Source organism: Phocoena phocoena, chromosome X, assembly GCF_963924675.1.
Source record: "Phocoena phocoena chromosome X, mPhoPho1.1, whole genome shotgun sequence".
NCBI classification, from domain to species: domain Eukaryota; kingdom Metazoa; phylum Chordata; class Mammalia; order Artiodactyla; family Phocoenidae; genus Phocoena; species Phocoena phocoena.
Window position 1 is genome coordinate 90,130,191 of NC_089240.1, and position 27,287 is coordinate 90,157,477.

General features: G+C 38.3%; 1 protein-coding gene across 2 annotated transcripts in view; it reads left to right on the forward strand.

The window, feature by feature from the left end:
- RNF128 (ring finger protein 128) overlaps nucleotides 1-27,287 on the forward strand; it is a 99,316-nt gene that overhangs the window by 40,516 nt on the left and 31,513 nt on the right. For both annotated transcript variants that reach the window (XM_065900813.1, XM_065900812.1), the window contains exon 2: nucleotides 24,472-24,719. In XM_065900813.1, the coding sequence (XP_065756885.1) occupies nucleotides 24,472-24,719 (248 nt within the window). The remainder of the gene's footprint in view (nucleotides 1-24,471; nucleotides 24,720-27,287) is intronic.

The following is a 27,287-nucleotide window of genomic DNA, read 5'->3' on the forward strand; positions in this document are numbered from 1 at the left end:
GGATATTGAGTGGCAAAACAGGTGATTAGTGTTATTAAAGAAGAAGAGGTTTCTGCATGAGGCTAGCAAAGGCCTAGGCTTTGGAAAATGTAATCCAGGTAGGTCTTAAATTTGTGCAGATGAGGTGGATTACTGTTTTCCCTTCTTCAGTTATCCTTCCAGAAACCTTCTCCCTATTTGTGATTAGGTATCCATACCATATGTACATAGTGATCCTAGGCCCCAAAAGACAAAGAAAAAAAAATTGGGGGAGAAAAAGGCAGAGACATGTAATAGTAGTAGCAGTATATCATAGTTGTTGAGAGCTGGGCCTCAAGTCAGACCTTGGTTAAATTCCGGCTCCATTGCTTACTAGTCCTGTGACCTTGAGCAACTTATCTGAAGTCTAGCCTGGATTCCCTCCTCAATCAAATGGGAAAGAACGAAGAATGAACCACTCCCACAGGTTTGCCTTGAGGATGAAATGAAATAATGACGGGAAAGAGTTTAACACATCATCCTTCTCTGTAAAGGTTAGGTGATAGGATCAGCTTTTCAGAGTTGTTGGAGAGATGAATCTGCTTGTTTAGCTACTGGAGATTCTGTGTTTTTCCTAAAACAGTATGTCTGGCCCTGTCTAGAGAGCACTTGCACTGCGTGGCTGGGTGGTATAATGGAAAGAGCACTGAACTGGAACTTAGGAGATTTTAGCTCTTTTAGTCCCTTCTCTGCCTCTACCAGCTTCACAACCTTGTACAAGTTACTCACTGGTCAAATGATAGTATAGAGGCAGGAGGAGGAAGCCAGGTTGGCAGATCGTGACAAAAAATGAACTAGATGAACTCCCTTCCAGCTCTAAAATGCTGTGATTCTTAGATTTTATATTGATTAAAGAAAGGAGCAACTGCATCTCTTTTGGTTGATAATTCGTTGATTAGAATGAAATTACTTTTTAAAGGCTGATAGAAACAAAGAATAAGGACTTGGTATATTTTAAAGTCCTTACATTTCAACTGGCTACCTAAATGCAAGGGTTTGACTTTGCTTCCTCCCAATGAGATTCATTTGCACAGATGATTTGGAATTGAAGAGTACTCTTTAGTTAGAGAATTCCAATTTAGACTGCTTTCATCCTACTTCTGTTAAGTATATAAGCTTATATTTATCTGATAGATTTAGGGGACAATAAAATTAATTTTGTTGAGCTCCCACTATGTGCCAGGCACTCTACATACATCTTACTTATTCTTTATTGAGAGACAATATGGTGTACTAGGAAAAGCAAACGCATTGTAGTCAAGAATGAGAATCAAATTCTGGATTTACCACACAATAGCTTTGTGTCCTTGGTCAGATTATTTAACATTACTGAGTCTCAGTTTTCAGAAAAGTGTTTTGATACTTTAAAAATGTATTATTATCTGCGGGTTTGTGCCCCGGTCCGGGAGGATCCCACATGCCGCAGAGTGGCTGGGCCCGTGAGCCATGGCCGCTGAGCCTGTGCGTCCGGAGCCTGTGCTCCGCAACGGGAGAGGCCACAACAGTGAGAGGCCCACGTACCACAAAAAAAAAAAAAAAGTAAAGTAAAGAGGTGCTAAAAATGCATTATTATCTGAGATGCTGACTGTAGCAATGTTACATTTAGGCTAACTAGCTAAAATAACTAGCTAGTTACTTGAGGAATGGAATCACGTTTCTTCCTTGAACTCCTGGAGAAACTACTTTTCAACACAGGGGAAAAATCACTTTGCATTTCATCCACATATGTTGTTAAATATTTGTTTGCAGAGTGCTGTGTTGTTTGCTTTGCTCATTCCTGAGAGTAATCCCAGGGTTTGTTGTAATCTCTGGTCAAAAATGATTTCTCTTGGATTTTAGTGGCAAAGAGGTAGGACTGAAGTTTGTGTGTTGATTAACAATATATATTGCCATGAATTCTACAAGGGCCACCAAATGTGGAAAAGCCATTGCTGTGGTCTTTGTTTACAAAACCTTTCTTCACCCCCTCTCACAGGGGCCTATGCTTGAATTGTCTGTCCTTTCTTGGAGTTAGTGTTGATCATCCACACCCACCTATCACAGTCCTGTGACCATGAAGACCCATTTGTTTCAAGTAACAGAACTAACTGGTTTAGAACAGTAGCTTTAAAACTTTTGTGTATTGGAGAGAAACTCCACTATATAAGTGCAATCGATTAGGAAAATCAGACTATTTTTTTTAAAAATCAGGCTATTTTTATGGATACCAAATTTTCCCAGAGGGTAGCTGTAGGCTTGCAGCAACCCATGCAGTTTATTTCTGTATATTATCTTCCAGAAAATCCTGATTCACACAGATAAAAAATTTTAAATGACAGATTTTTATTAACAGATGATCCTGCAGTCTCTGGGTATTTTTCATTCAAATGGATCCAGAAACTGGGAATAAAATGCAGAGAAAATTTTGGTTTCACAGTTTAATCACTATTCATGTCTTATTTAAATATGAAAATCAGATAAGAAGCAGCCAAAACAGAGTAAGCACTAAAGCTGTCTAAAAGGTATGGTTGTCACAATGAGACACGTTATGCATGTTCTTGTTGTTGCACAACTAACTAGTCTCCTTTCGCCAAGCAGATGAGCCTGAGCCTTGCATGCTTTCTAATTGAGCACAGCCCACGGGTTGAAGTGGTGTCAGTACTTCCTTACACAATTTTCCTTGAGTCAACATGTGCAGGCATGAATTTATTGAAAGACCTGTGCAAAGCTTCCACGTTCATAATCCATGACACATTTACAAGAACTTGAAACATATTCAGAAGGATGGCAGGAGAAGCATTATTCCTGAGGGCTGTAAAAAAGTGAATGAACCAAGCCATTTAAGTTAGTGATTTGGTGGTCTTCCCTGGGATAGAGTTTGCTATATAAAACAGTTGCTTGTATACATTGTTGAAAGACCTCTTAGAGTGTATTAAGAAGATGGCCTCTACCAGGTTTTTTTTTTTAGGTTTTCTTTTTTTTATTGAAGTATACTTGATTTACAATGTTGTGTTAATTTCAGGTGTATAGCACAGTGATTCAGTTATATATATACATATATAGATTCTTTTCCCTCATAGGTTATTGTAAAATATTGAGTATAGTTCCCTGTGCTATACAGTAGGTCCTTGTTGGTTATCTGTTTTAAATATAGTAGTGTGTATATGTTAATCCCAAACTCCCTCCCTCTGCCACTTAATATTTTTAAAATCTTAGGCCAGTATTTTACTTCTCTAAGTCTCAATTTTCTCCTGTGTAAGATGGGCATAATAAAAAACTTACCTGAGGACATATATACACTACCAAATGTAAAATAGATAGCTAGTGGGAAGCAGCCGCATAGCACAGGGAGATCAGCTCGGTGCTTTGTGACCACCTAGAGGGATGGGATAGGGAGGGTGGGAGGGAGGGAGATGCAAGAGGGAAGAGATATGGGGACATATGTATATGTATAACTGATTCACTTTGTTATAAAGCAGAAACTAACACACCATTGTAAAGCAATTATACTCCAATAAAGATGTTAAAAAAAAACTTACCTGTTAAGGGATTAAATGAGATACTACAGATAAAGTGTTTAGCATAGAGCCTGACATTTAAGAAGCTACTATAATTTTCTTTATTACAGTTAAGATAGTTAAATGTATTTTAGAAAATGAAAAGTGATTTGTATGTTGGTGGTATACAATTTGAAAATGAATAGCCTAGGTACTTCAGGGTCCATATTACCTGACATCTGACTGTAACCCTTTAGGAATAAGTTGAGTAGACTGACTGTTTTACCAGAAAATGATCTTTTGGCCCACCTGTGTTTGTCATTCTTTTCTCAAGTAACTGCTTATCCCTCAAGTAACCAATCTTCTTCCCATTCACCAGGACTTTGAAATAGGATTTTCCACTGATTTATTACCACCCAATCCCTTCTCAACCACTTGACATTTAGTTTTTATTCTTTGTTGGGTTTTTTGTTGTTGTTGGCTGGTTTGGTGTTGTTGTTTTTTTTTTGCCCCCTAGTAAGTTGACATCAAAAAGAACCTATTTTAGTAGAATGATAGGCTCAAAAGAAGTTGAGAAGAGAATGGGTGGTGATGATTTACCAACGTAAAATACCATTCCAGAATTTGTTCCACGTGCATCCTTTTTGATCTCTCTGCAGTACTGTATTTGATATTGTTGATCACTCCTTTGAAACTCTTTCCTAAGCAGTCTCTTGCTTCTCTTGCCTCTCTGTTTCATTTCTGTTATTTTATTAACATACTCATCTCATACCTTTTCTTCCTTGCATTCATACCCAGGCCCCCAACACTCTCCCTCCAGTAAATATCTGCCACGTCCAGTTGATTTCAGTCTTCTCACATATGTTCCTTTCTCCCTCACAATTGTTTTTACACTGCTTTCAGTTCCTGTGTCTTCTCATGGGAACAAATACTTAGCCTTGGTCTCCCTGCCTCCAGTCACTTCTTCCCTTCGGTTGTTCCTCCACGTGGCCACCGGAACACAGCTCTGGTCACACATACGCCATTGCTCAAAAGCCCATTACTTATAAATTTGAGACTATGCTTCTCAGCATGGCATATAAGACTCTTAATGATCTAGTCCCAACCTACTTGTGAAGCTTTATGTATTTCTTGTCTCATATTGATCCCTAAACATGTTCTCTACCCTTTCCCATTATCATTCCTTTGCTCGTACTTCTGCTTTTGCCTACATACCCTTTTCTTACCAGCTCTGTTGGTCAAAACCTTACCCATCCTTCAAAACCCAGCACAGATGCCTCCTCATCTTTGAAGCCTTTCGTAATTCTTTCTTTTCCTCTTCCCACCACAGCCCCCACACCAAAAACAAAATAGTCTCTTCTCTTATCTCCTGTAGAACACCATCTCTTATAGTACTTTCTGCATTTTTTAAACATCTTTATTGGGGTATAATTGCTTTACAATGGTGTGTTAGTTTCTACTTTATAACAAAGTGAATCAGTTATACATATACATATGTTCCCATATCTCTTCCCTCTTGCGGCTCCCTCCCTCCCACCCTCCCTATCCCACCCCTCCAGGTGGTCACAAAGCACAGAGCTGATATCCCTGTGCTATGCGGCTGCTTCCTACTAGCTATCTACCTTACATTTGGTAGTGTATATATGTCCATGCCTCTCTCTCGCCCTGTCACAGCTTACCCTTCCCCCTCCCCATATCCTCAAGTCCGTTCTCCAGTAGGTCTGTGTCTTTATTTCTGTCTTACCCCTAGGTTCTTCATGACATTTTTTTCCTTAAATTCCATATATATGTGTTAGCATACGGTATTTGTCTTTCTCTTTCTGACTTACTTCACTCTGTATGACAGACTCTAGGTCTATCCACCTCATTACAAATAGCTCAATTTCGTTTCTTTTTATGGCTGAGTAATATTGCATTGTATATATGTGCCACATCTTCTTTATCCATTCATCCGATGATGGGCACTTAGGTTGTTTCCATCTCCGGGCTATTGTAAATAGAGCTGCAATGAACATTTTGGTACATGACTCTTTTTGAATTATGGTTTTCTCAGAGTATATGCCCAGTAGTGGGATTGCTGGGTCATATGGTAGTTCTATTTGTAGTTTTTTAAGGAACCTCCATACTGTTCCCCATAGTGGCTGTACCAATTCACATTCCCACCAGCAGTGCAAGAGTGTTCCCTTTTCTCCACACCCTCTCCAGCATTTATTGTTTCTAGATTTTTTGACGATGGCCATTCTGACTGGTGTGAGATGATATCTCATTGTAGTTTTGATTTGCATTTCCCTAATGATTAATGATGTTGAGCATTCTTTCATGTGTTTGTTGGCCATCTGTATGTCTTCTTTGGAGAAATGTCTATTTAGGTCTTCTGCCCATTTTTGGATTGGGTTGTTTGTTTTTTTGTTATTGAGCTGCATGAGCTGCTTGTAAATTTTGGAGATTAATCCTTTGTCAGTTGCTTCATTACTTTCTGCATTTTGCTGGTAGTTTTTTGTTTATATATTTTACCTTCCTACTGTATCGTAATCATTTTAATGTTTTATTATTGTCATATTCCCCATAGGAACCTTTATACTTTATGTGCTCTGGAAATGCTTCTTGAGTGGCCTTAAATACACAACAATGCCAGAGGGTCATATGATTCCCTAGAAAAATATCTAACGGAAGGGGATTAAAAGTCAATACATTAAACATTTATCAAGGGTCTATTGTATGCTAAGTACTGTGCTTCTTGCCTGAATATACAAAATAAGGAGGACTAAAATTGTACAAATACTTCAAGATTGCAAACGCCCTAATTTTTATGTTGGTCACCATCATGTGCCAGTTTATGGGTTTTTAATGGCAAAATGACCTAGGTAACAAAGAAATAGTGACAGTGAGTATTTACGTTGAACTTTCCCTGTTCTATTTTTTATTGATGTTTTAAAAATTTGATTTACACCATTCAACTTATGTCTCCAATTAAAGTGCTTCCAGTGAACGTGTTGATGAATGTGGAGTCCCATAACATAAAAACCTTACAAAAATATAGCCTGATCGGTGAATTGTTTTTCTAAGCACATAAAGAACTATTTCCCCCGGTCCATGGAAGATGTGTGTTGTCTCACATAGAATGCCACATTTAGTCTCTGTTCTCAGGCTTAAATGGAGAAAATAGAGGAGAGTACCAAAGATATTTTCTAAGTTATTTTATGATTATAAACTTAACCATGCATCTTGCAGAAAACTTGGAAAATACAGAAAAGTATAAAACTAAAAATAAAAGCTACGTATAATTCCACAATGCAGAGGTGGTACCATTAATATTCCTTCTAGTCTCTTTTTCCATGTATCCTACTTTTATCATAATGGTTATTTTTTCATGAATATTAATGTAGTATTAATAAAATACAGACAGTTTAAAGGAAAACACAAAAAGCCATAAATATAACCATTTTAGCATTTTGGGGTGATTTTTTTGTCATTTGCTCTGCATATATATTATTTAAAGAATTATAATTATATACTATATATACAGCTTTGCATCCTGCTTATTATTGTAAGCATTTTCCCATGTAATTAAAAATAGAGAGAGGGTTCTCTTGCAGGCTGAAGATGGTGGTCATTGATTGGAGGGGTGGGAATTGAGCTTCTCTTCCATTAACCAGCAGAAAGGAAGTGCAGAAATGGTGACAGGGAGGGGTGTGAATTGGAACATTTAAAACAAAAATACGCCCCAAAGAGCCTTACATAAAAATATACTTACTAGCCATAAATATGATCTGGTCTAACCCATGTTCATTGCCTATTGTGGCCTTGGTGTTTTGAAAGGTTTGATCACCATTTGTACCTTAGTTCCTCTTCTCCTATAATATTCCTATAGGTGATGTCTTTGTTACAAATGAGGTTTGCAACCAGTTTCCTTGTTGCTTGGTTAAGTAGCACCTCATTGACTAAAATGGCCTTTCTTATTCATGATGACCACTGAACTGTAAACTATTGTTGGGGTTTTTCCCAAAGTTTTCTTGATAGGGTACCACAAATACTGCCTAGCGGTGAATAACTTTTTTTATATGTAAATTTCATCAAAGAATAATGTACATACCAAATAGGTACAGAAATAATTAATGTATAGCTCAGTGCGTTTTCACAAAGCAAGCACACCTGTGTAATCAGCACCTGGCTCAAGAAGCAGAACAGTACCAGAACCCCAGAAGACCACCTTGTGCCCCAAGACAAAGAATCTTTGAAGCAGCTCAGTAGTTGTGGCACACGGGCTTAGTTGCTCTGAGGCATGTGGAGTCTTCCCGGACCAGGGATCGAACCCGTGTCCCCTGCATTGGCAGGTGGATTCTTTTTTTAAGTGATCTTTTAATTTTTTTATTTTTAACATCTTTATTGGAGTATAATTGCTTTACAATGGTGTGTTAGTTTCTGCTTTATAACGAAGTGAATCAGCTATCCATATACATACATCCCCATATCTCTTCCCTCTTGTGTCTCCCTCCCTCCTGCTGTCCCTATCCCACCCTCTAGGTGGTCACAAAGCACCGAGCTGATCTTCCTGTGCTATGCAGCTGCTTCCCACTAGCTATTTATTTTACATTTGGTAGTGTATATATGTCCATGCCACTCTCTCACTTTGTCCCAGTTTACCCTTCCCCCTCCCCATGTCCTCAAGTCCATTCTCTAGTAGATGTGTGTCTTTATTCCCATCCTGCCCCTAGGTTCTTCATGACCATTTTTTTTAGGTTCCATATATATGTGTTAGCATATGATATTTGTTTTTCTGACTTACTTCACTCGGTATGACAGACTCATTCCATCCACGTCACTACAAATAACTCAATTTCGTTTCTTTCTATGGCTGAGTAATATTCCATTGTATATATGTGCCACATCTTCTTTATCCATTCATCTGTCAATGGACACTTAGGTTGTTTCCATGTCCTGGCTATTGTAAATAGAGCTGCAGTGGACATTGTGGTACATGACTCTTTTTGAATGATGGTTTTCTCAGGGTATATGCCCAGTAGTGGGATTGCTGGGTCGTATGGTAGTTCTATTTGTAGTTTTTTAAGGAACCTCCATACTGTTCTCCATAGTGGCTGTATCAATGTACATTCCCACCAACAGTGCAGGAGGGTTCCCTTTTCTCCACAGGCAGGTGGATTCTTAACCACTGCACCACCATGGAAGTCCCCATGGACTTTTTGACACAGTTATTAAGCCAGTTTAGAGTTGCCACATTTTGCTGTTAACACCCCACTTTGGAGCCCTATGGGCAAAGCAGAGCACAAGGGCTCTTTGTTATTTTTCCATTTCTTGTTCTGTCTTTTTCAGCTGTATGTATGTATGTCTTTCTAGATATCATGACATATAATTATTGCTTGAATTTACCCATAGGCTTGTTACAATATTGATGTCTTCCGAAAAGAAAGTTTGGTGATTCATGCCAGACTTGACGGAGGCTGTTGGGTTCAGAACCTAGTCGCGCTTTACTTGGTTTTAATGCTTGAATGCTCAAGTTAGATACAAATCAGTGATTTTGAGTTTAACCTTATTTAATTTGACCTTTTTTGAAAGAAGATGGTGCTTGAACTCACTTGTTGGGGTGTGTGTGTATGTTTCCCTCAAGATATTAATCATTATCATTTCAGATAAAATGTTGAAGTAGCTTAGTTAAATCCTGCCTGCAACTAAAAAGTCTTAGCTTTTGAAAGGAAAATATACCAAAATGTTAACCTTGGTTATATCTGGTTGGTGGAATTATAGGTGATTATTGTCCTCGTCATTATCATTTGTCTGTGTTTTCTGAATTTCCTATAATGAATGTTTTATAGTTGTAATCAGAAAAAATCAGGTATTTTAGAAAATCCAAAATTCTCCTATAGTGTTGATAAATCCTAAAGAAAGCATTAATAATGTGACCTTTGCAACAACAGGAACAAAGCATACCTTATAATAGAAATGATTTACTGACTATTATGAGAATTTAAGGAAGAATTACTTTGGTCTTTTGAATATATCTAACTTACATAATTGTTAGTGACTAACTGTTAACACTAACTGGTTTCTTTCTTGTTAACACTAACTGGTTTCTTCATATGTAAAATGAGCTTTGAACACTACAGAACTTTAAAGAATGACTTTTTCTATTTTAATATGGAATATTTCTCTTCTCTTCCTTTTGTATCACGAGTGGTGTTTTTTCTTCCCCCCCTTACACATATCTCACCTTTCTTGGTTTTTTTGTTTGTTTCCCATAAGAGGCCTGCTTCCCTTCGCTAGCCCCCTTCAGTATCTATTCTATTCAATACTTTTAAGATTAGTGCTAAATTTAACAGCTTAGGAAGAAGAATCCAATATATTGGCAGTTTTAACCCATGACACACTGGGTTCATCTGATGACAATAGCTTGTGTCATTCTAGAAAAGAGGAAGAGATTTTGTGAGAATAAGGGCAGAGGAGAATCATGGTGTTCTTATTTTACACTTCATTAATGATATGCAGAACATACAAGCTCAATCAAAATTGCATTTAACACATCAGTAAAGTTGAATTACAGATCTTCCTCAACTTATGATGGGGCTACATCCTGATAAACCAATCATAAGTTGAAGATATTGTTAAGTCGAGAATGCATTTAATACACCTTAACCTACCTAACATCATAGCTTAGCTTGGCCTGCCTGAAACGTGCTCAGAACATTTATATTAGCCTACAGTTGGGCATATTTGATAATAAAGTGTTGAATATCTCATGTAATTTATTGAACACTGTACTGAAAGTGAAAAACAAGAGTGGTTGTCTGGGTACAGAACGGTGGTAAGTGTATTGGTCACGTGGCTGACTGCTGCTGCCCAGCATCACGAGAGAGTATCATACCACACATATCGTAAGTCAAACCATCATAAGTTGGGGAACTTCTGTACTTGTTTTCAAAATTGGCATTTCCCTTGAAATACTATTCTGCTATGTGAATCTCCACAAGTTGGTGGTTTGCACAAGACACTGTCAAATTCAAGGGTAGCTTCTGTACCACTTCTTTTTCTCTTAGGATACATTTTGTATCCTACTTTTATACCCACTTCCTTTGCCTTTCATAGCTTAATTAATTGTACCTTAGATATTCCCCCCACCTCTCTCTCTCACTGAACCCCATCTTCCTTTTCAAAAAAATTTGAGCTTCTTTCTATGTGATGCCATTTATTTTGAAGAGAAATTAAACATTATAAGCAGCCAGTGCTTTCAATATCTGACGAACTTGAATGTGTCCATAACTCAGTCCCACAGTCTCCACAGAAACTTCCCATTAACCATGTAATCCTCCTGATTAAATATGCATTTTCCTTACATCCCACTATTTAAGATATTTTAAATGTTTTTTGTTTTGTTTGTTTGTTTTTTTGCTTTAAGTATTTCTGTGATTTTTTTTTCTGAGAAGTTTTATTACAAATATAGGTTAAATAATAACTTATATTTGCTTTGAAGTTTTTAGTCCTCCAAGCATTCCACACGGAAATAATCTGTGGGCTCATTTGGGAGCTCAGACACTGTTTACCAACATTACTATGGGAAAATGTATTGTCTCTAGTTCCAAACAACTCATTTACAAATGAATTTTTTTTTTAGTTTTTTAAAAATTATTAACATCTTTATTGGGGTATAATTGCTTTACAACGGTGTGTAATTTCTGCTTTATAACAAAGTGAATCAGTTATACATACACATATGCTCCCTTATCTCTTTCTTCTTGCGTATCCCCCCCCACTCCCTATCCCACCCCTCTAGGTGGTCACAAAGCACTGAGCTGATCTCCCTGTGCTATGTGGCTGCTTCCCACTAGCTATCTGTTTTACGTTTGGTAGTGTATATATGTCCATGCCACTCTCACTTTGTCACAGCTTACCCTTCCCCCTCCCTGTGTCCTCAAGTCCATTCTCTAGTAGGTCTGTGTCTTTATTTCTGTCTTACCCCTAGGTTCTTCATGACCTTTTTTTTCTTTTGATTCCATATATATGTGTTAGCATACGGTATTTGTTTTTCTCTTTCTGACTTACTTCACTCTGTATGACAGTCTCTAGGTCCATACATTCTTGTACTAGTTTCACCTGGTCTGAAAATTTGAGGGTAAAGTGGCATGATGGAGGCCATGTCAGAATTTTATTTTATGCCTAGGCTATGGCCTGGTTTTGTGCTCATTTTTCCCCCCCTGGGTGCAGCAGCAATTTATTCAGTGGAATTCTCCTTCCCAAGGTCTCACATTACAGGAAAACAGAACCAATAACTACAAGGACAAAAGAGCACCATAATTTCCAACATTCACTTGTGTAAGTTTCCTTTCCCCGAAACTCCTAAATCTCCTGTTTATCTTTTTTTACTGCCTAACAGAGATCTGATTATTTTTAACCTGTTGTGTATATGTTGTTAGTCAGTAATTGCTTTACCTTGAGCCATTAAATAGTCTTATCAGATTCTGAATAGCTCTGGATATCGTGCAGTATATTATCCCAAAGGGTTGAATACATTGACGCTGTGGAGTTTACTGACTAGCATTCCTCCAGGAAACATTAATAAAGAGCAGCAACAAATATTGCATTTGGTTTCTAGAAATCTTACTACTCCAAAACAAAAGCTATGACAGTAGAAAACTTTAGCATAAACATTTTAATACAATTACAGAATACCCTATTAATCAAATAATATACAATTACAGAATACCCAATTAATCAAATAATCAAATCAAATCAATAATATACATACTACAATTTCTGCTTGGCCTGGCAATAGCATATCTTATTATTTTATTTTCCTCAGTATCAGCACAAATTTAAGGTTGTATAAACACTCAACCTGTTCCAACTGCTTCAAGACTTCTCTTTTATGTCCTCTGAACTTCCTCATAAGTGTCCAAACAACCAGTCTGCTAGTGAACCAGGATAACTGGGTTCTAACTTGAACTTGGGGCTAAAATGGCATCCATCCTAGCTCCTGAATGTAAGTGTGAAACTGAAGTGGACTCAAACCCCAGGCTGGAGAGGGATTATTGCCACCATTAGTGCTGCTCTGGCAGTATGGTGATTTCAGTGGGTTCAGCACTGTAGCAGTAAGCGTCACACTAAACCCAGGGTTTGCAGAGTAGGATTAGTATTTAATTTGTTACCCGTGTATAGATAATATGTCCTTGCTTATAAGCAAACAGTGCTGAAGAAATGCCATCTTTGAATGCAGGGAGGAGGCGCATCTTAGACTCTGTTCACAATTATCTTTAAAGGATGAATTTGTTTTCAGATTCAATCAAGATTCAAATTACCACTAAATATAGCACAGTTAAAATTGCATTCATCAAATATTTATTTGACATGTGTTACGTGCCAGGCACTCTGTTAGACATTGTAGTTACAGTGGTGAAAGACCCAGTCCCTAATGTGAAAGAATCCATAGTTTAGTGAAACTCAAGTAAACCAGATAACCTCAAGGGAAGCCTGCACTCGACAGTGTAAAACCTATCTAACGCAGATGAGTCAGGATCTTATAAAAGGAGGTTGAACTTTATTCTGTAGGTGAATAAAGCTACAGAGCTTTATGGAGACCAGTTAAGGGCCTTTGGCAAAGAGCTCTTTAAAGGCCTTTGGCAAAGGAATTACATGAACATTTTTCCCATTTAGAAAAATTTATCCAGTAGCTGTGAGGGGAATGAATTGGAAGACTGAGACTGGTGGCGTAGAAACCAGTTAGGAGGTTGTTACAGTGATTTTGGTGAAAGACAATGGTGACAATGAAGCAGTATTATAACAGAAAAGAAATGGGCCTGTTTATTATGTAGCTAATTTTCAAAAAATAAGTCTATTGGCAGAGTTTTTCCATGCAGGGTAAAGGATTGGCATTGATCTGGCTAGAGTGACTGCAACACTATCTTGAAACTCCTTGACCATAACATCAAACTATAATCAAACTCCAGCCCGATACTTCTGAAAGTATGGGCCACAGACCACATGCAGCAAAAGAACCCACAGAACTTGTTAAACCGCAGATTTCCAAGCCCCACCCCAGACATACTGAATTAGGGAATGGGGCCCAGGGAGTTCAATGTTTTAACAAGTTTCCCAGGTAATTCTCATGCATATTAAAGTTTGAGGATCATTGATCTAGCCTGACAGTTTTCAAAATATGATCTGGGAGCACTGGTCCCTGAGATTCTTTCAGGGGCCCATGAGGTCAAAACTATTTTCACAGTAATACGTAGACATTATTTGCAGAATTCACTATGTTGACATTTACACGGATGGTATAAAAGCAACGGTGGGGAAAACCTGCTGGCACCTTAGCACCAGTTAGGACAGAAACAACAAGCTATGTTGTATACTATACCTCCATGCATTTACAGTAAAAAGAAAATGCCAGTTTCACTTAGGAATGTCCTTGATGTAGCAGTAAGAATAAGTAATTTTATTAAATCTCTACTCTGTCATGCACAACTTTTTTTTTTTTTTTTGCCTATTCTGTGTGGTGAAATGGGAAGTAGGCACAAAGCACTTGTATGACTGAATTGTGAGCTGAACTAGCTGTTTTCTCCAAGCAACTCCTTTTTAACTTGAAAGAACTACTGACAAACAATGGTTATTCAGCCTTGGGTGTTTGGAAGACCTATTAAACACTCCTCAATCTTCTAATTACGTATCTGTGTGAGTACAGATTTACCTTCATATACTTCAACCAGAAAAACAGTTCACAGTAGATCTAGTGCAGAAGCAGATATGAAGATCCAACTGTCTTCTATTAAATCTGACATTTAAGAGGTTTGCACAAATGACAATGCCACTCTTATTACGTTTTTTGGGAAAATAGTTATTTTTGATTTAAAAATGTTAATTAACATATATTTACAGCTGTTATTTTAAATGAATGAATAAATACATGTAAAATTTCTCTGTTAATTTCTAATATGATTAATATGAATAGAAATAATCTACGTAAACAAAAGTTCTTTGGAGTCTTCAATAACTTTAAAGAGTATAAAGGAGTCCCAAGTCTAGAAACTTGGAGAAATGCTGATCTAGCCCTTGGGTTTTTAACACTGTGCTAAACATTACCACTTGTGGAAATCAGAAGAGGCCTGGTAGGACTAGAGTTTTTAATAATAATTCTAAGAATTGTTTATCTGTGAATATGACACGTCATCCACAAATTATGCATCTGTGACCTTTGGAACAGCATGGTTTCTAATTTCCTAGTGTCTTTAATATGCTGTTTCCTGAGGGTTCCAGCTCCTGAGATTTTTTTTGGTGCCATATCAAATCTGTGACCCATTCCCTAATGTAGTATTACCTTCAAAACCTGGGGGTACAGGACAGAAAGAAAGGCAACTTGCTGAACTACCCATGGCTGTGTGCTTCTGTTTCATTTGTTGGCTTAAAAGGATGCTAATAATAGAAGGTGATTTTGGTCATCTTCACTGCCGCCACCCCTCCCTCAAAAAGATGATTTGTAACAGTACAAAAAGTTAAGAACCATTGCTTTAACTGACAGGCAACCTGTACTAAAGCCTATTTCATATTCTGCTATAGACTAGAATTTACCTAAAGACTAGTTAGGAGCATAACATATTAAAGGGATGTGCAGAACTGATTTGTCTGGTTCCCAGTAAACCACAGACATGTATTTCCAGATACTTTTTTTTTTTTTTTTTTTTTTTTTTTTTGCGGTACGCGGGCCTCTCACTGCTGTGGCCCCTCCCGTTGCAGAGCACAGGCTCCGGACGCGCAGGCTCAGCGGCCATGGCTCACAGGCCCAGCCACTCTGCGGCATGTGGGATCTTCCCGGACCAGGGCACGAACCCGTGTCCCCTGCATCGGCAGGCGGACTCTCAACCACTGCGCCACCAGGGAAGCCCCTCCAGATACTTTTAAGAAATCATTTGTATATTTGTTTGTTGAGGTGCAATGATAAAAGTTTTTTTTTTTTTCATCCAGAGAGCTGCCATGAAGCAGTCGATTTAAGAAACTAAATTTGGTTCATTGGTGACTGGCAATAACTAAAAGGGGGCAAAAAACCAAGTTGTCACAAAACAGGAATTTGAATAAAAAGAGGCTAGTCTGGCTTAAAAGTTTAGATAATTTTTTTTTATTGGTTTAAAAAAATCCCACTTAGGACTGCTTGGTCTGGGGAGCTTTGATATCCCTCTTTGAAATACATTGACCTTCCCCAGTTGCTCGAAGAGTTTGGGCTATGAGGGAGGGGGTGGGGGGGGAACCGCACTTTTAAAAGCTACTGTGGACAAAACGAATGTTTAGAAGTTCACTTGAATTGGTTCCAGATTTTCTAATGGAGGAAATGTTTGTTAGAGAATTATGTTGGAATTTGTCACACCTAGATCTTGTTCATTCCAGATACAAGTAAATTCAGAAGTGGTTACCCCATTGTATCATCAGAATGTTGGGCAGTATTGAATGTGAGCTTATTTTTAGAAGAGCTACTTTGGCTTTCAATTGCCTTTATCATTTGTAAGTCGCTCATTGTGAATACTTCTTTCTAATATTAAAAGTGGAAAACTGGTTGAAATAGATACTAGAACAGCTTTCCTCGCCTCCTTGTATTTTGTGTTTGAATGCCAAGGTGCTGTAAGTACGCTATCCATATGCTTAGGATATTTCATATATTGTAAAATATTTTAGACTTTATTTTACATTTTGACATGTTAATATTAAAATGGGGGGGGGGGAGGAAGATCCAGAAGCACAGAGCTCACTACATGGTTTGCACTTGATAAATAATTTATTCAGTGAATTTGTCTGTGTTCACAAATAAATAAGATTAGACCAAGACCATAATATCATTAGTTTTTTTGAAAGAAATGAATGGGGTTGGCCACCAGCAGGATCCTAGGGTCAAATTTCTATATATTATGAATAATAACTAAAAAGTATTTTTTGCCAGTAGTGCTGAGGATAGATAACCTTTATTTATATTAATTATATTTGAATGATATTTTAATTGAATGATATTGAGTAACAGTAGTAAGAGTTGCTACGGCCTATTTTATTACCTTTGCTCCCAAGATAGGCACATGCCAAAACCTTTATTCACTGTTGAACATTTGAAATTGGAGTCTGCATTTTCTCTTCTGCTTAATTATTATCTATTCCTAATCTGTCCCTTCTCCCAAAATACTCTAGATATCAGAGTGAGAATGTGAAAAACTTGAGCCATAGAATGTTGTTAGTGATTTTTAAGTGGGAAGTTCAAGGATTCCCTGTAGAATTGAGTGACTGCTACAATGATCCTATCAAGATAAATCCTATCAAGATAAATTAAAGTTCTGCTGGACCCAGGAACATGTGTTTAAGCAACAAGGGCCCAGATTAGCTATTCTTGACCATTAAATTGTTAATTATAAAGTGGTGTTAATACACTAGAATTGTAAAAATGACAGCTTGTTTTTAATTTTTTTTTTGCTTTTCAACTCTGAAAATTTATCAGATACAAAGCATTAAAATTTATGTATTTGCATAGTACAGGGAGATCAGTTCGGTGCTTTGTGACCACCTAGAGGAGTGGGATAGGGAGGGTGGGAGGGAGATGCAAGAGGGAGATATGGGGCTATATGTATACATATAGCTGATTCACTTTGTTGTACAGCAGAAACTAACAGCATTGTAAAGCAATTATACTCCAATAAAGACATTTTAAAAGTTTATGAATAAATCCTTGAAACCAAGTGCAGATTTGGAGAGATTCAAATCCTGAAATGACAGCTGTTCTGTGATCAGGGTTTAGGCCATAAAGGTTTGTTGTCCAATTAATGATCAGTCTTCCTCACCAGACATTTTTAGCATGTTAAAGATTTTTCTTTTCTTTTTGGTGGGAATGGGTGCTATGATTTTTGGAAAAACAATTAAATTGATAGCTGTTTGAAAATTCCACAAGAATAGCAGGAGAGATGTAGTCATATTCCTTTGCCAGAATTGATTTTAGAAGCTTAGTACAGCCCTGCTTCCTTCAGGCAAAAGCTGCAACCCAATGGTCTGATTCCCACTTCAGGGTTATTTTTGCCACGTGATACTTCTTCCCTCCCTCAAACTCTAGTCTGTTTCTGGTTACCAATTTTTAAATAAAGAGCACTACCAAGTTCAGAAATATCAAAACAAGTACAGTTTGTTATATTACAAATTACTGGACATTGAAGGAAATTAAGTTGTCTTTTTCATATAGGAACCTATTCTAACCCAGTATCAGTTCGGAATGTGATTTGGAAATCCTTTTTTTCTACTACTGGCCATGAAAATGGATATGTACAATTCATTTCGCTGGCTTAGTTCATATTCCTAGTGGTGAATGGCTAATATATAGGAGACATTTGCAAGTGCCTAGAAGGCAGGGACTATATTTTATTCCTTTCTGTAGCCCCAAGGCCTAGCACAGTGTCTGGCATGTGTATAGATACTTATAAAATACTTAATGAGTTTAGAGGTACTGTCTTCTGTATAACTGATCCACAAGAAGATTAATTGAATAGACTTGATCTTATTAGCACCATGGTTTAATCAGCTGAGCTGTACAACCCATATTTGGCTTCTTAAGCCTGGTACTTTCCAAATGAGATAGTTGTTGTAGCAATATTTTGGATAGAAAAGTGAAAAGCTTGACACCTTGGATAAGAGTCTATGTATTAGTACATCAACATTGGTTTTAAAGATCAACTGTAAGGGGCTTCCCTGGTGGCTCAGTGGTTAAGAATCTGCCTGTCAATGCAGGGGACACGGGTTCTAGCCCTGGTCCGGGAAGATCCCACATGCCACAGAGCAACTAAGCCCACGCACCATGACTACTGAGCCTGTGCTCTAGAGCCCACAAACCACAACTACTGAGCCTGTGCTCTAGAGTCCGAGAGGCACAACTACTGAAGCCCGCGCACCTAGAGCCTGTGCTCCGCAACAAGAGAAGCCACCACAATGAGAAGCCCGTGCACCACAACGAAGAGTAGCCCCTGCTCGCCGCAACTAGAGAAAGCCTGCACGCAGCAACGAAGACCCAATACAGCCAAAAATAAATAAATAGATAAATAAATTTATAAAAAAAAACAAGAAAGAAACTGCCAAACTGTTTAAAAAAAAAAGATCAACTCTAAGAATGGTTTAAGGAAATAGCGATAATTTTAAAGATTGTTAAAACTATTTCCGTTTAATACATTATTGTACTACTGTGAGAGAATAAACCGATATGCAAAATTCTGCAGCATAAAGAACATAGATTCAATGATACAGGTTAGGTTTCTGTTAACTGAGCTTGTTTTCTTGAGTGTCTGAACTCCTGTCTTCAAAGAAGATCAATTCTTATAATCACTGAAGAAGTGCTTTGAGTTTCTCCAGGAAGGGAATAGCAATACTTCATCCTTCCAAATAGGCAAAAGATTGTATTTTAATCATCCCGTTGAAAAAATGTCATTCTTCATATTTTCTAAATCTTATTTAAGATGAGAAAAACTTCTGGGCTTTCTGTGCATTTTTTTTTTTTTTTTTTTTTTTGCGGTACGCGGGCCTCTCACTGCTGCGGCCTCTCCGGTTGCGGAGCACAGGCTCCGGACGCGCAGGCCCAGCGGCCATGGCTCACGGGCCCAGCCGCCCCGCGGCACGCGGGATCCTCCCGGACCGGGGCACGAACCCGCGTCCCCTGCATCGGCAGGCGGACTCCCAACCACTGCGCCACCAGGGAAGCCCTCTGTGCATTTTTAAAGTTGCCTTCAAGTTTCTATTCCTCAACACACCAGAAATCAGAGAAATGAAACATTCAAAATAAGTTCTGAATACGACCACATCTGTGTTTCTTATAATAAATGGCTAACTTTTTATACAGAATATGTTTTGTGATGCTTTGAAAAGATCACTTTCAAAGTCATTAATTTTAATTTGAGAGGATTGGAATTAGCTGAAGCATAACAGCCTCTTGAATCTCCAATATTTTAAGGACAGGAAGAAAGCTTAAGGGAGAAAAAGGCTCCACATGCCCACACACACACTCTCTCTCTCTCTCTCTCTCTCTCTCTCTCTCTCTCACTCACTCACACGCCCCAGTCAGAAAAAGGTTTTTATTCCGTTCCACAAAAAGAAGTCTGATTGTTCTTCTTTGAAGTTTTAGGGTACGTATTTTGTGTTTTTAACAATAGCAAATAGGAAAACAAATTTTACTTGGGGCTGTACATGAACTTTGGCTTTTTAAAGTAGGTATGAATAAGTGAAAAGAATAAGCAAGGTAATTTCGTTATAAGTTTTGGATTGTATACTACTTGTATTTAAGTTTTGACTCGGTAATGCCCAGTGGTGCACTGGAGTCATCTGACTCAGCCAATTGTACCCATATTTTCCCAACTCTACATTCATATGGCCATGGGAGTAGTATTTATACCATGGAAATTGGCACACACTACAAATCAAGGTTTCTTCCACCTCCCCCAAGAGCCAGTTGTTAAACATTTACCACTTCCCATCCCGAATGTACCTATTTAATTTTTATTTTTTACAGTCAAACAATAGCTTTAGGTTTCATTGAAGATAGAGAACTGATGTAGAATGGTGGTGAAGAGCAGAGGCACTGAAGCCAAACTGCCTGGGTTCAGATACCAGTTCTGCACGTATTAGCTTGTGTTATCCTAGGCAAGTTAGTCACTCTTATCTCTAATGGGATAATAGCAATGCCTACCTTATAGGGTTGATGTAAGGATTAAATATGTTAATACAGGTAAAGCACTTAGAATAGGGTCTAGTTTACAAATGAATCTTATCTGGCAATTTCAGTTATCCAGAACATAGCCAGGGTTCAGGAAGTAAACAAAAATGTCACTGAGCAACCAAACTAAATATCAGAGGGTGGTACTTGCACTGAAGCCCTCAAGCTGTCTCTGGGAGCCTGTTTTATTCTTTGTTTAGATCCAAGCTTGATTGACTTTTCATAGCTGACAGTAGATTAGATGTATAAAATTAGAAAGAGGGGAGAGGGCTTCCCTGGTGGCGCAGTGGTTGGGGGTCCGCCTGCCGATGCAGGGGACGCGGGTTCGTGCCCCGGTCCGGGAGGATCCCACGTGCCGCGGAGCGGCTGGGCCCGTGAGCCATGGCCGCTGGGCCTGCGCGTCCGGAGCCTGTGCTCCGCAGCGGGAGAGGCCACAGCAGTGAGAGGCCCGCGTACCTCAAAAAAAAGAGGCCCGCGTACCGCAAAAAAAAAAAAAAAAAAAAAAAAAAAGAAAGAGGGGAGAGATGCTGCTAGAAGCAACAAGTGACAACCTCTCTCCCCCAAAGAAAATTACCCAAAGTGAGAACTCAAAAATGAGTCAGAGGGGCTTCCCTGGTGGTGCAGTGGTTGAGAATCTGCCTGCCAATGCAGGGGACACGGGTTCGAGCCCTGGTCCAGAAAGATCCCACATGCCGCGGAGCAACTAAGCCCCTGTGCCACAACTACTAAACCTGAGCTCTAGAGCCTGCGTGCCACAACTACTGAAGCCCACGCACCTAGAGTCCGTGCTCCGCAACAGGAGAAGCCCGTGCGCTGCAACAAAGAGTAGCCCCTGCTCGCCGCAACTAGAGAAAGCCCGCGCACAGCAACGAAGACCCAACACAGCCAAAAAATAAATAAATTAATTAATTAATTAAAAAAAAGAGTCAGACTGGATGATATCTAAGGTCCATTCCAGCTCTCCAAGTCTGTGACTTTGGTGAAAAATCATAACAGTTTGGGGACAAATAACCTAACTACTGTATTAAATAATGGCTTACAAAGATGATCCACTATCAATAGTAAATCATAATCAGTATATCCTAGTTAGGAAAATAGGGCTGTATGGATGCCTTTTTAAAATGTCCGTTCAAAATTGTTGAAATTAAGTATTTGTGTAAAACTTTTTGTTACTTGGGAATTTAACTTATATGGAATACCTGATTCTCTGACAATACCAGATAAAGGAAGGCGTTACTGTAGTTAATTAAGACAGTCTCTGCCCTTAAAATGTTCTTTAGAGAGGGGGTAACAGAGGAGCAAAGAGGGAACATTTACATTCTCACTTGAAACTGGGGAAAATAACACAGGAGGCAGCATTTGAGCTGGGACTTGAGTAACACATAGACAGGCAGAGAAGGAAGGGGGAGTGTCAGAGCAGATGTAGAGCATTTTAGACTGAGAGAACAGAATGAGCAAAAGGAAAGTTATGAAGAGTGAATGACACTAGCCAATCCCATGTGGCTGGATCTAAGTGTTCATGAGATGGGGGTGTAGTGGAGGTACATCAAACTGGAAAAGTTGGCTTGGGACCAGATCATGTAAGGCTTTAAATGCTAGGCCAAGAAGTCAGAAATTTAATGAGTAATAAGGAGCCATTAAAGACTTTTGAGTAGGGAAGAGGCATGATCCAACCAAGTGATGACAAATGTCAACCAGGAAGGCTGATGAAACTTTAAGGGAAGGGGGAAAATTGGAGTTAGAGTGACCAGTTAGGAGGTTACTGAAGTAGCTCAGGCAAGGAAATTATGAGGGCCTACATTATAGGGCAGCAGGAATGGAACAGAGGATCTGATAATGGGAGATGCCAAGGCAGTATTATCTACATGACTGACTAGGTTAGCAGTGAGTATTCAAATGTGATTCTGAGGTTACTAAACCCGGTGACCAGAGGGTTGTGATGCCATTAAGTGTGATCAGGAACAGTGGAGGGGGAACAGTTTTTAAATAGTTGCAAGGGTGTAAGGAGGAGGAGATATATAATAATGCTTAGAAATAGATCTTTTATATGATTAGAAAGCTAATTCAATAGATAGTTGGACTACATATAGCATATATGAATATGAATTGGGGCGATTGAGGCACAGCATTGTTCCTTATGTGTAGACAATGTATATTTCTTGACTATCCTTGTTTTTTATTTTTTCTCCTTCCTACCCTAAATTTATTTTATTTTATTTTATTTATTTACTTATTTTATAACTTTATTGGAGTATAATTGCTTTACAATGGTGTGTTGGTTTCTGCTTTATAACAAAGTGAATCAGTTATACATATGTTCCCATATCTCTTCCCTCTTGCGTCTCCCTCCCTCCCACCCTCCCTATCCCACCCCTCCAGGTGGTCACAAAGCACCGAGCTGATCTCCCTGTGCTATGCGGCTGCTTCCCACTAGCTATCTACCTTACGTTTGGTAGTGTATATATGTCCATGCCACTCTCTCACTTTGTCCCAGCTTCCCCTTCCCCTTCCCCATATCCTCAAGTCCATTCTCTAGTATCCTTGTTTTTTAATCTCCACTTGACCACAATGGCCAGTGTGTTCCTGAGCATCCAGCCCTGCCACCCACCTCATATCTTCTAAAAGAATGAAAACTTACTTCTGTTAGTCAAAAACATTTAGAAGGACACATCTGTGATTTAAAAAGAAATCTTTAAAATTATCATATATTCCCAAACCTCATTTTTAGAATGATATATGCTTTCAAAAATTATTCAGGTTACAATATCAGAAGTGAACGCTAGGTTATATAGTTAATCAAAACTTTATAGCCAGAAATTCTCCTGATAGATGGCTTGTAGTGAAAAGCCAAATAGTGACAAAAGAGAATTGAAATAATTTCTGTGCTTTTAGTGCCAAAGCTAGAAATGTAAAGCCCCCGATTAAAGAGAAAAATGAGCCTCTCTCTTGCAAAATAGCCAGGTCTTTAGGACTATTTGCATTATATACTGATAGAGGAAAGAGATGCAAAGAAGACCTTTCAGCCTCGTTCACTTCCCATTGCTTCTGAGATTTTCCTCATGTAAATGGGAAGAGAGTGAGTCGTCAATGTTACCAAACTGAGTAATGGCAAATGAGTCAGAAAAGTTATATAAAAGGGTTTAACTAAATGGCTGTCATATGTAAAAATAATGTCTTTGGAACTTTAAGGATCTTTAATAATACCCTATGAATATATTTTTTGAATTAGTAACTTCAAATGAGAAGAGGATCTTGATCTTTCGTAGACTATGGCCACTGGGGGCCATAAACTTAAGGGATTACTTGCATAATAATTCTGCTATATACATCGCCATTTAAGGTTTGTACTCTTGATTTGAATTCTATGAGTTCTGTGAATGCTATTAACATTCAAAGAACTCTATTCTCTTCCTAAAGATTATTGGTCTCACGTCATTTAAACTAGAAGGAATATAAACCGTGATAAGCGTTGGAATGGTGAGAGTAATCTAACATTCACACACCACTGGGAAAGATAATGTCTGTTCCTTATTTTTATCATGAGATTTATAAAGTCGGTAAAGTGGGAGATGTTATAGAGATTTGGCCTTTAGACTAAGACTTATAGATGATTAGACTAAGTAATAAGTTTATTCTGACTTCAGACTTGACTTTAGTTGGGGTTGAATAGAAACACATTTCTATCAATTTTACATGTTGTATTCATTGCTAACCTGATTAGGTCCATGCAAAACCTTAGAACATCTTGGACAAATTTTATATTGCTCTTGAGGATATAGAAAAATGGCACATGGACATATATATAGGTTGTCCATTTGGGCTTGTAATCATTATTTGTCTCAAATTACTAATCCTGATATGTAGATCCTTATACATTTTAGTAGTGAGCTCATGAGATAGTCTATCACTTCATAAATTGGGAAACATACAGTTAAATAGTTTTGTCTTTCTCAAATCTCAGATTCTCTAGGAGAATCCCCTACCATCCAGGTAACTACTTGTCTTTAAGAAAGCCTTCATGTAAGAGGCAAATTGGGTCCCAAACCCAATACTTTTGAGTTATAGGTGGCAAACCTGAGGGGAGGGGAGGTATTTGTTGTATATATCATAGCTTCCTTACTAAACTATGAGTTCCTTAAGATCAGTAACCAAGTCTCAGCATGTTTATGTTTCATTGAGTGTCATTTAAAATCATTTTAGCAATTGGATTTTTATACTAAGAATGCTTTACCAAACTAAAACTGAATTCCTTTTCTTTTACAGGTGCAGGAGACATTGTTGCAATCATGATTGGCAATCTGAAAGGCACAAAAATTCTACAGTCTATTCAAAGAGGCATACAAGTAACAATGGTCATTGAAGTAGGGAAAAAACACGGACCTTGGGTGAATCACTATTCAATTTTCTTCGTTTCTGTGTCCTTTTTTATTATTACGGCAGCAACTGTGGGCTATTTTATCTTTTATTCTGCTCGAAGATTACGGAATGCGAGAGCTCAAAGCAGGAAGCAGGTTTGTAATGGCCCTTTCTTCCAATTTAAAAATATTTTACTGTTTTAATTGTAGATTCAGTGTCATGCATTTTAATATTCTTCACTTGCTGGACAATGATCCATGCATATGTTTTGTGAAAACTGGTAGTTTTTAAAAGTATGTCACCTTCTATCCTCTGAAATCTCTTATTTTCTGAAATTTGTCTATGGCCTTAATCCTGCCTGGTTAAGTCTTCTAATACCTCATTAGGGAGCACAGCCAGCATTTAAGTATATATGGGTGTAAATACATATGTTCATTTACACATTTTTTCTAAATTACAAAAGCATTTCATACGCAATATAGAAAATTTAGAAACTAGAAAGTACAAGAGAAAAAAACCTTCACCCAAAACTCCATATAACAACAACAACAAAACTGTAGTCACCACCCAAAGGTAACCAGTGTTATTTTACATGTAAGTGTGTGCCTGTACATGTGTGCATTTGCATTTGAGGGCAGGGCTGGGAAGAGAGACTAGGCTGAATGTCATGAGTAGGCAAGTTTAAAGATCTCATTGTGCATCATATAGTACTAGGCTCCAAACAGAGTCACATATTCATAATCTCTCCCATATTTTAACAACTGATGTATAAACAGGTACAAAGTACAGAAATAATAGAACAAAAATACCAAAGCATCATTGAACAGGGAAGAACCTCTGGTTATGTGGCATTGATCCTACCACATTTAAAGTGCCCCTCATTCCTCTTATATCCTCACTTCTCTTCCATACCCAGCTTAACTTCCACGGCCACTCCCATGCGTACGTCTTCAGTTTCCTTGGCCCTTCTCTCTCTTTGTTAACTTGCTGTCAAAACCCAACCCTGATTAAATCCTACTTCCCACCTACTCTATGCCAGTTCTTTGCTTAGCTGAAGTAGGAGACAAACATTAGCATCTATACAGGCTAATCTCATTTTTAAATTTATAATCACAAACTCAGAGTGAGTTTGCTTACTGCTGCCCAACAATCATGCCATGTTTTCTTAACAATTTCCTCTCCTTTCCTAGGTTACTAATCATACATATTCCTTTCTCCTTAAACCTCCAACACGTCCTCCAACTTTACTCTCAACTTGTATTTTGGATCTTATTCCACTGAGAAAATTGAAGTAAACAAGAGTACTTCCACAAGCTTCCACCACATGTACCCATCTATGTGCATCTGTGTCTATACCCGATATCCTCTGCCTTGTCTTCTGTTGTTGGAGACACCCAAACATGCTATTAATTGCTTCCATTTTCAGAAGAACTCCTCTTGACCCCAGGCCAGAAACCTTGGAGTAAATTCTTTATTCTTCTCTTTCTCTCACTTCCCGCGTAACCTCCATCAGCAAGTCCTGTTGTTTTCTACCTTCATTATATATCCAGAATCCGATTACTTCTCACCACTCCCATTGCTTCCACCCTGGTCCATGCCACCGTCATTTCTTAACCTCCTCTCCTTCTCGAGAATTCTCAACACAACAGCAGAGTGGTGTGCCACTTCTCCAGAACGATTAGTAGGGATTTAAGGCTTTCAGCTGATCATATAGTAGAGGCCAGATTGTATTTTATATGTACTGAGAAGTTCCTCCAAAGGCAGTGAAATTCTGGCCACTTCATGCACTCTATCTCGAATAAGCAAAGATGAACCCAATTTATTTGAGAGTAGGGAAGCAGTGAGGATTTCTATGTGGCAAGAAAGTTAATTAAATTTGGGAACAGATGAAAAATTGAAATCGTGTTCTAAAACCTTTGTAAAGATTTAGACACCAGCAGGTGGTAATGAGTGATGATTATCTCAATGTTTAAAGTTAATTGACTTCTGTACTTCTCCTTAGAGAAGCAGCTTATCACACTGGTGGCAGGTTCAGCCTGTTACTAGCTGTAGTCAAAAGGATGTTTAAAATTCCTGTGCCAGGCCATTCAATAGTCTCACACTGTGTTAATATTTGGCATTTGTATATAGTGCTGATCTTATCTCTGAAGTTGAAAAGAAATTGGTATCCAGTATGATGAACTATTCAAATGTTATAGTTACAATGACAAGAGTGTTTGGTTCAAAGTTTATAGTTACAGTGACAAGAGTGTTTGGTTTGTGCATGTTCATGGTGGGGTATGTATTTCTGTACGCCAAGTGCTATATTAAATCTATTAATGTGGCATTAAAACCCATAAGCAAGTAATACAGTTTATAAAGAACTGTCTGGTGTTGCACAAGCTCCATTGGATATTTGACTCCGGTCTCATCACTCAAGTAAATTTCATACTTTATAATATATCTTAAGAAAACCAGCTTCTGTACACATGGTTAAGAATAGCATTAAAACTTCTCACCTCACCAGTACTGAACCAAGATGGCAGAGTAGAAGGACGTGCTCTCACTCCCTCTTGTGAGAACATCAGAATCACAGCTAGCTGCTGGACAATCATCGACAGAAAGGCACTGGAAATCACCAAAAATGATACCCCACATCCAAAGACAAAGGAGAAGCCACAATGAGACGGTAGGAGGGGCGCAGTCACAGTAAAATCAAATCCCATAACTGCTGGGTGGGTGAC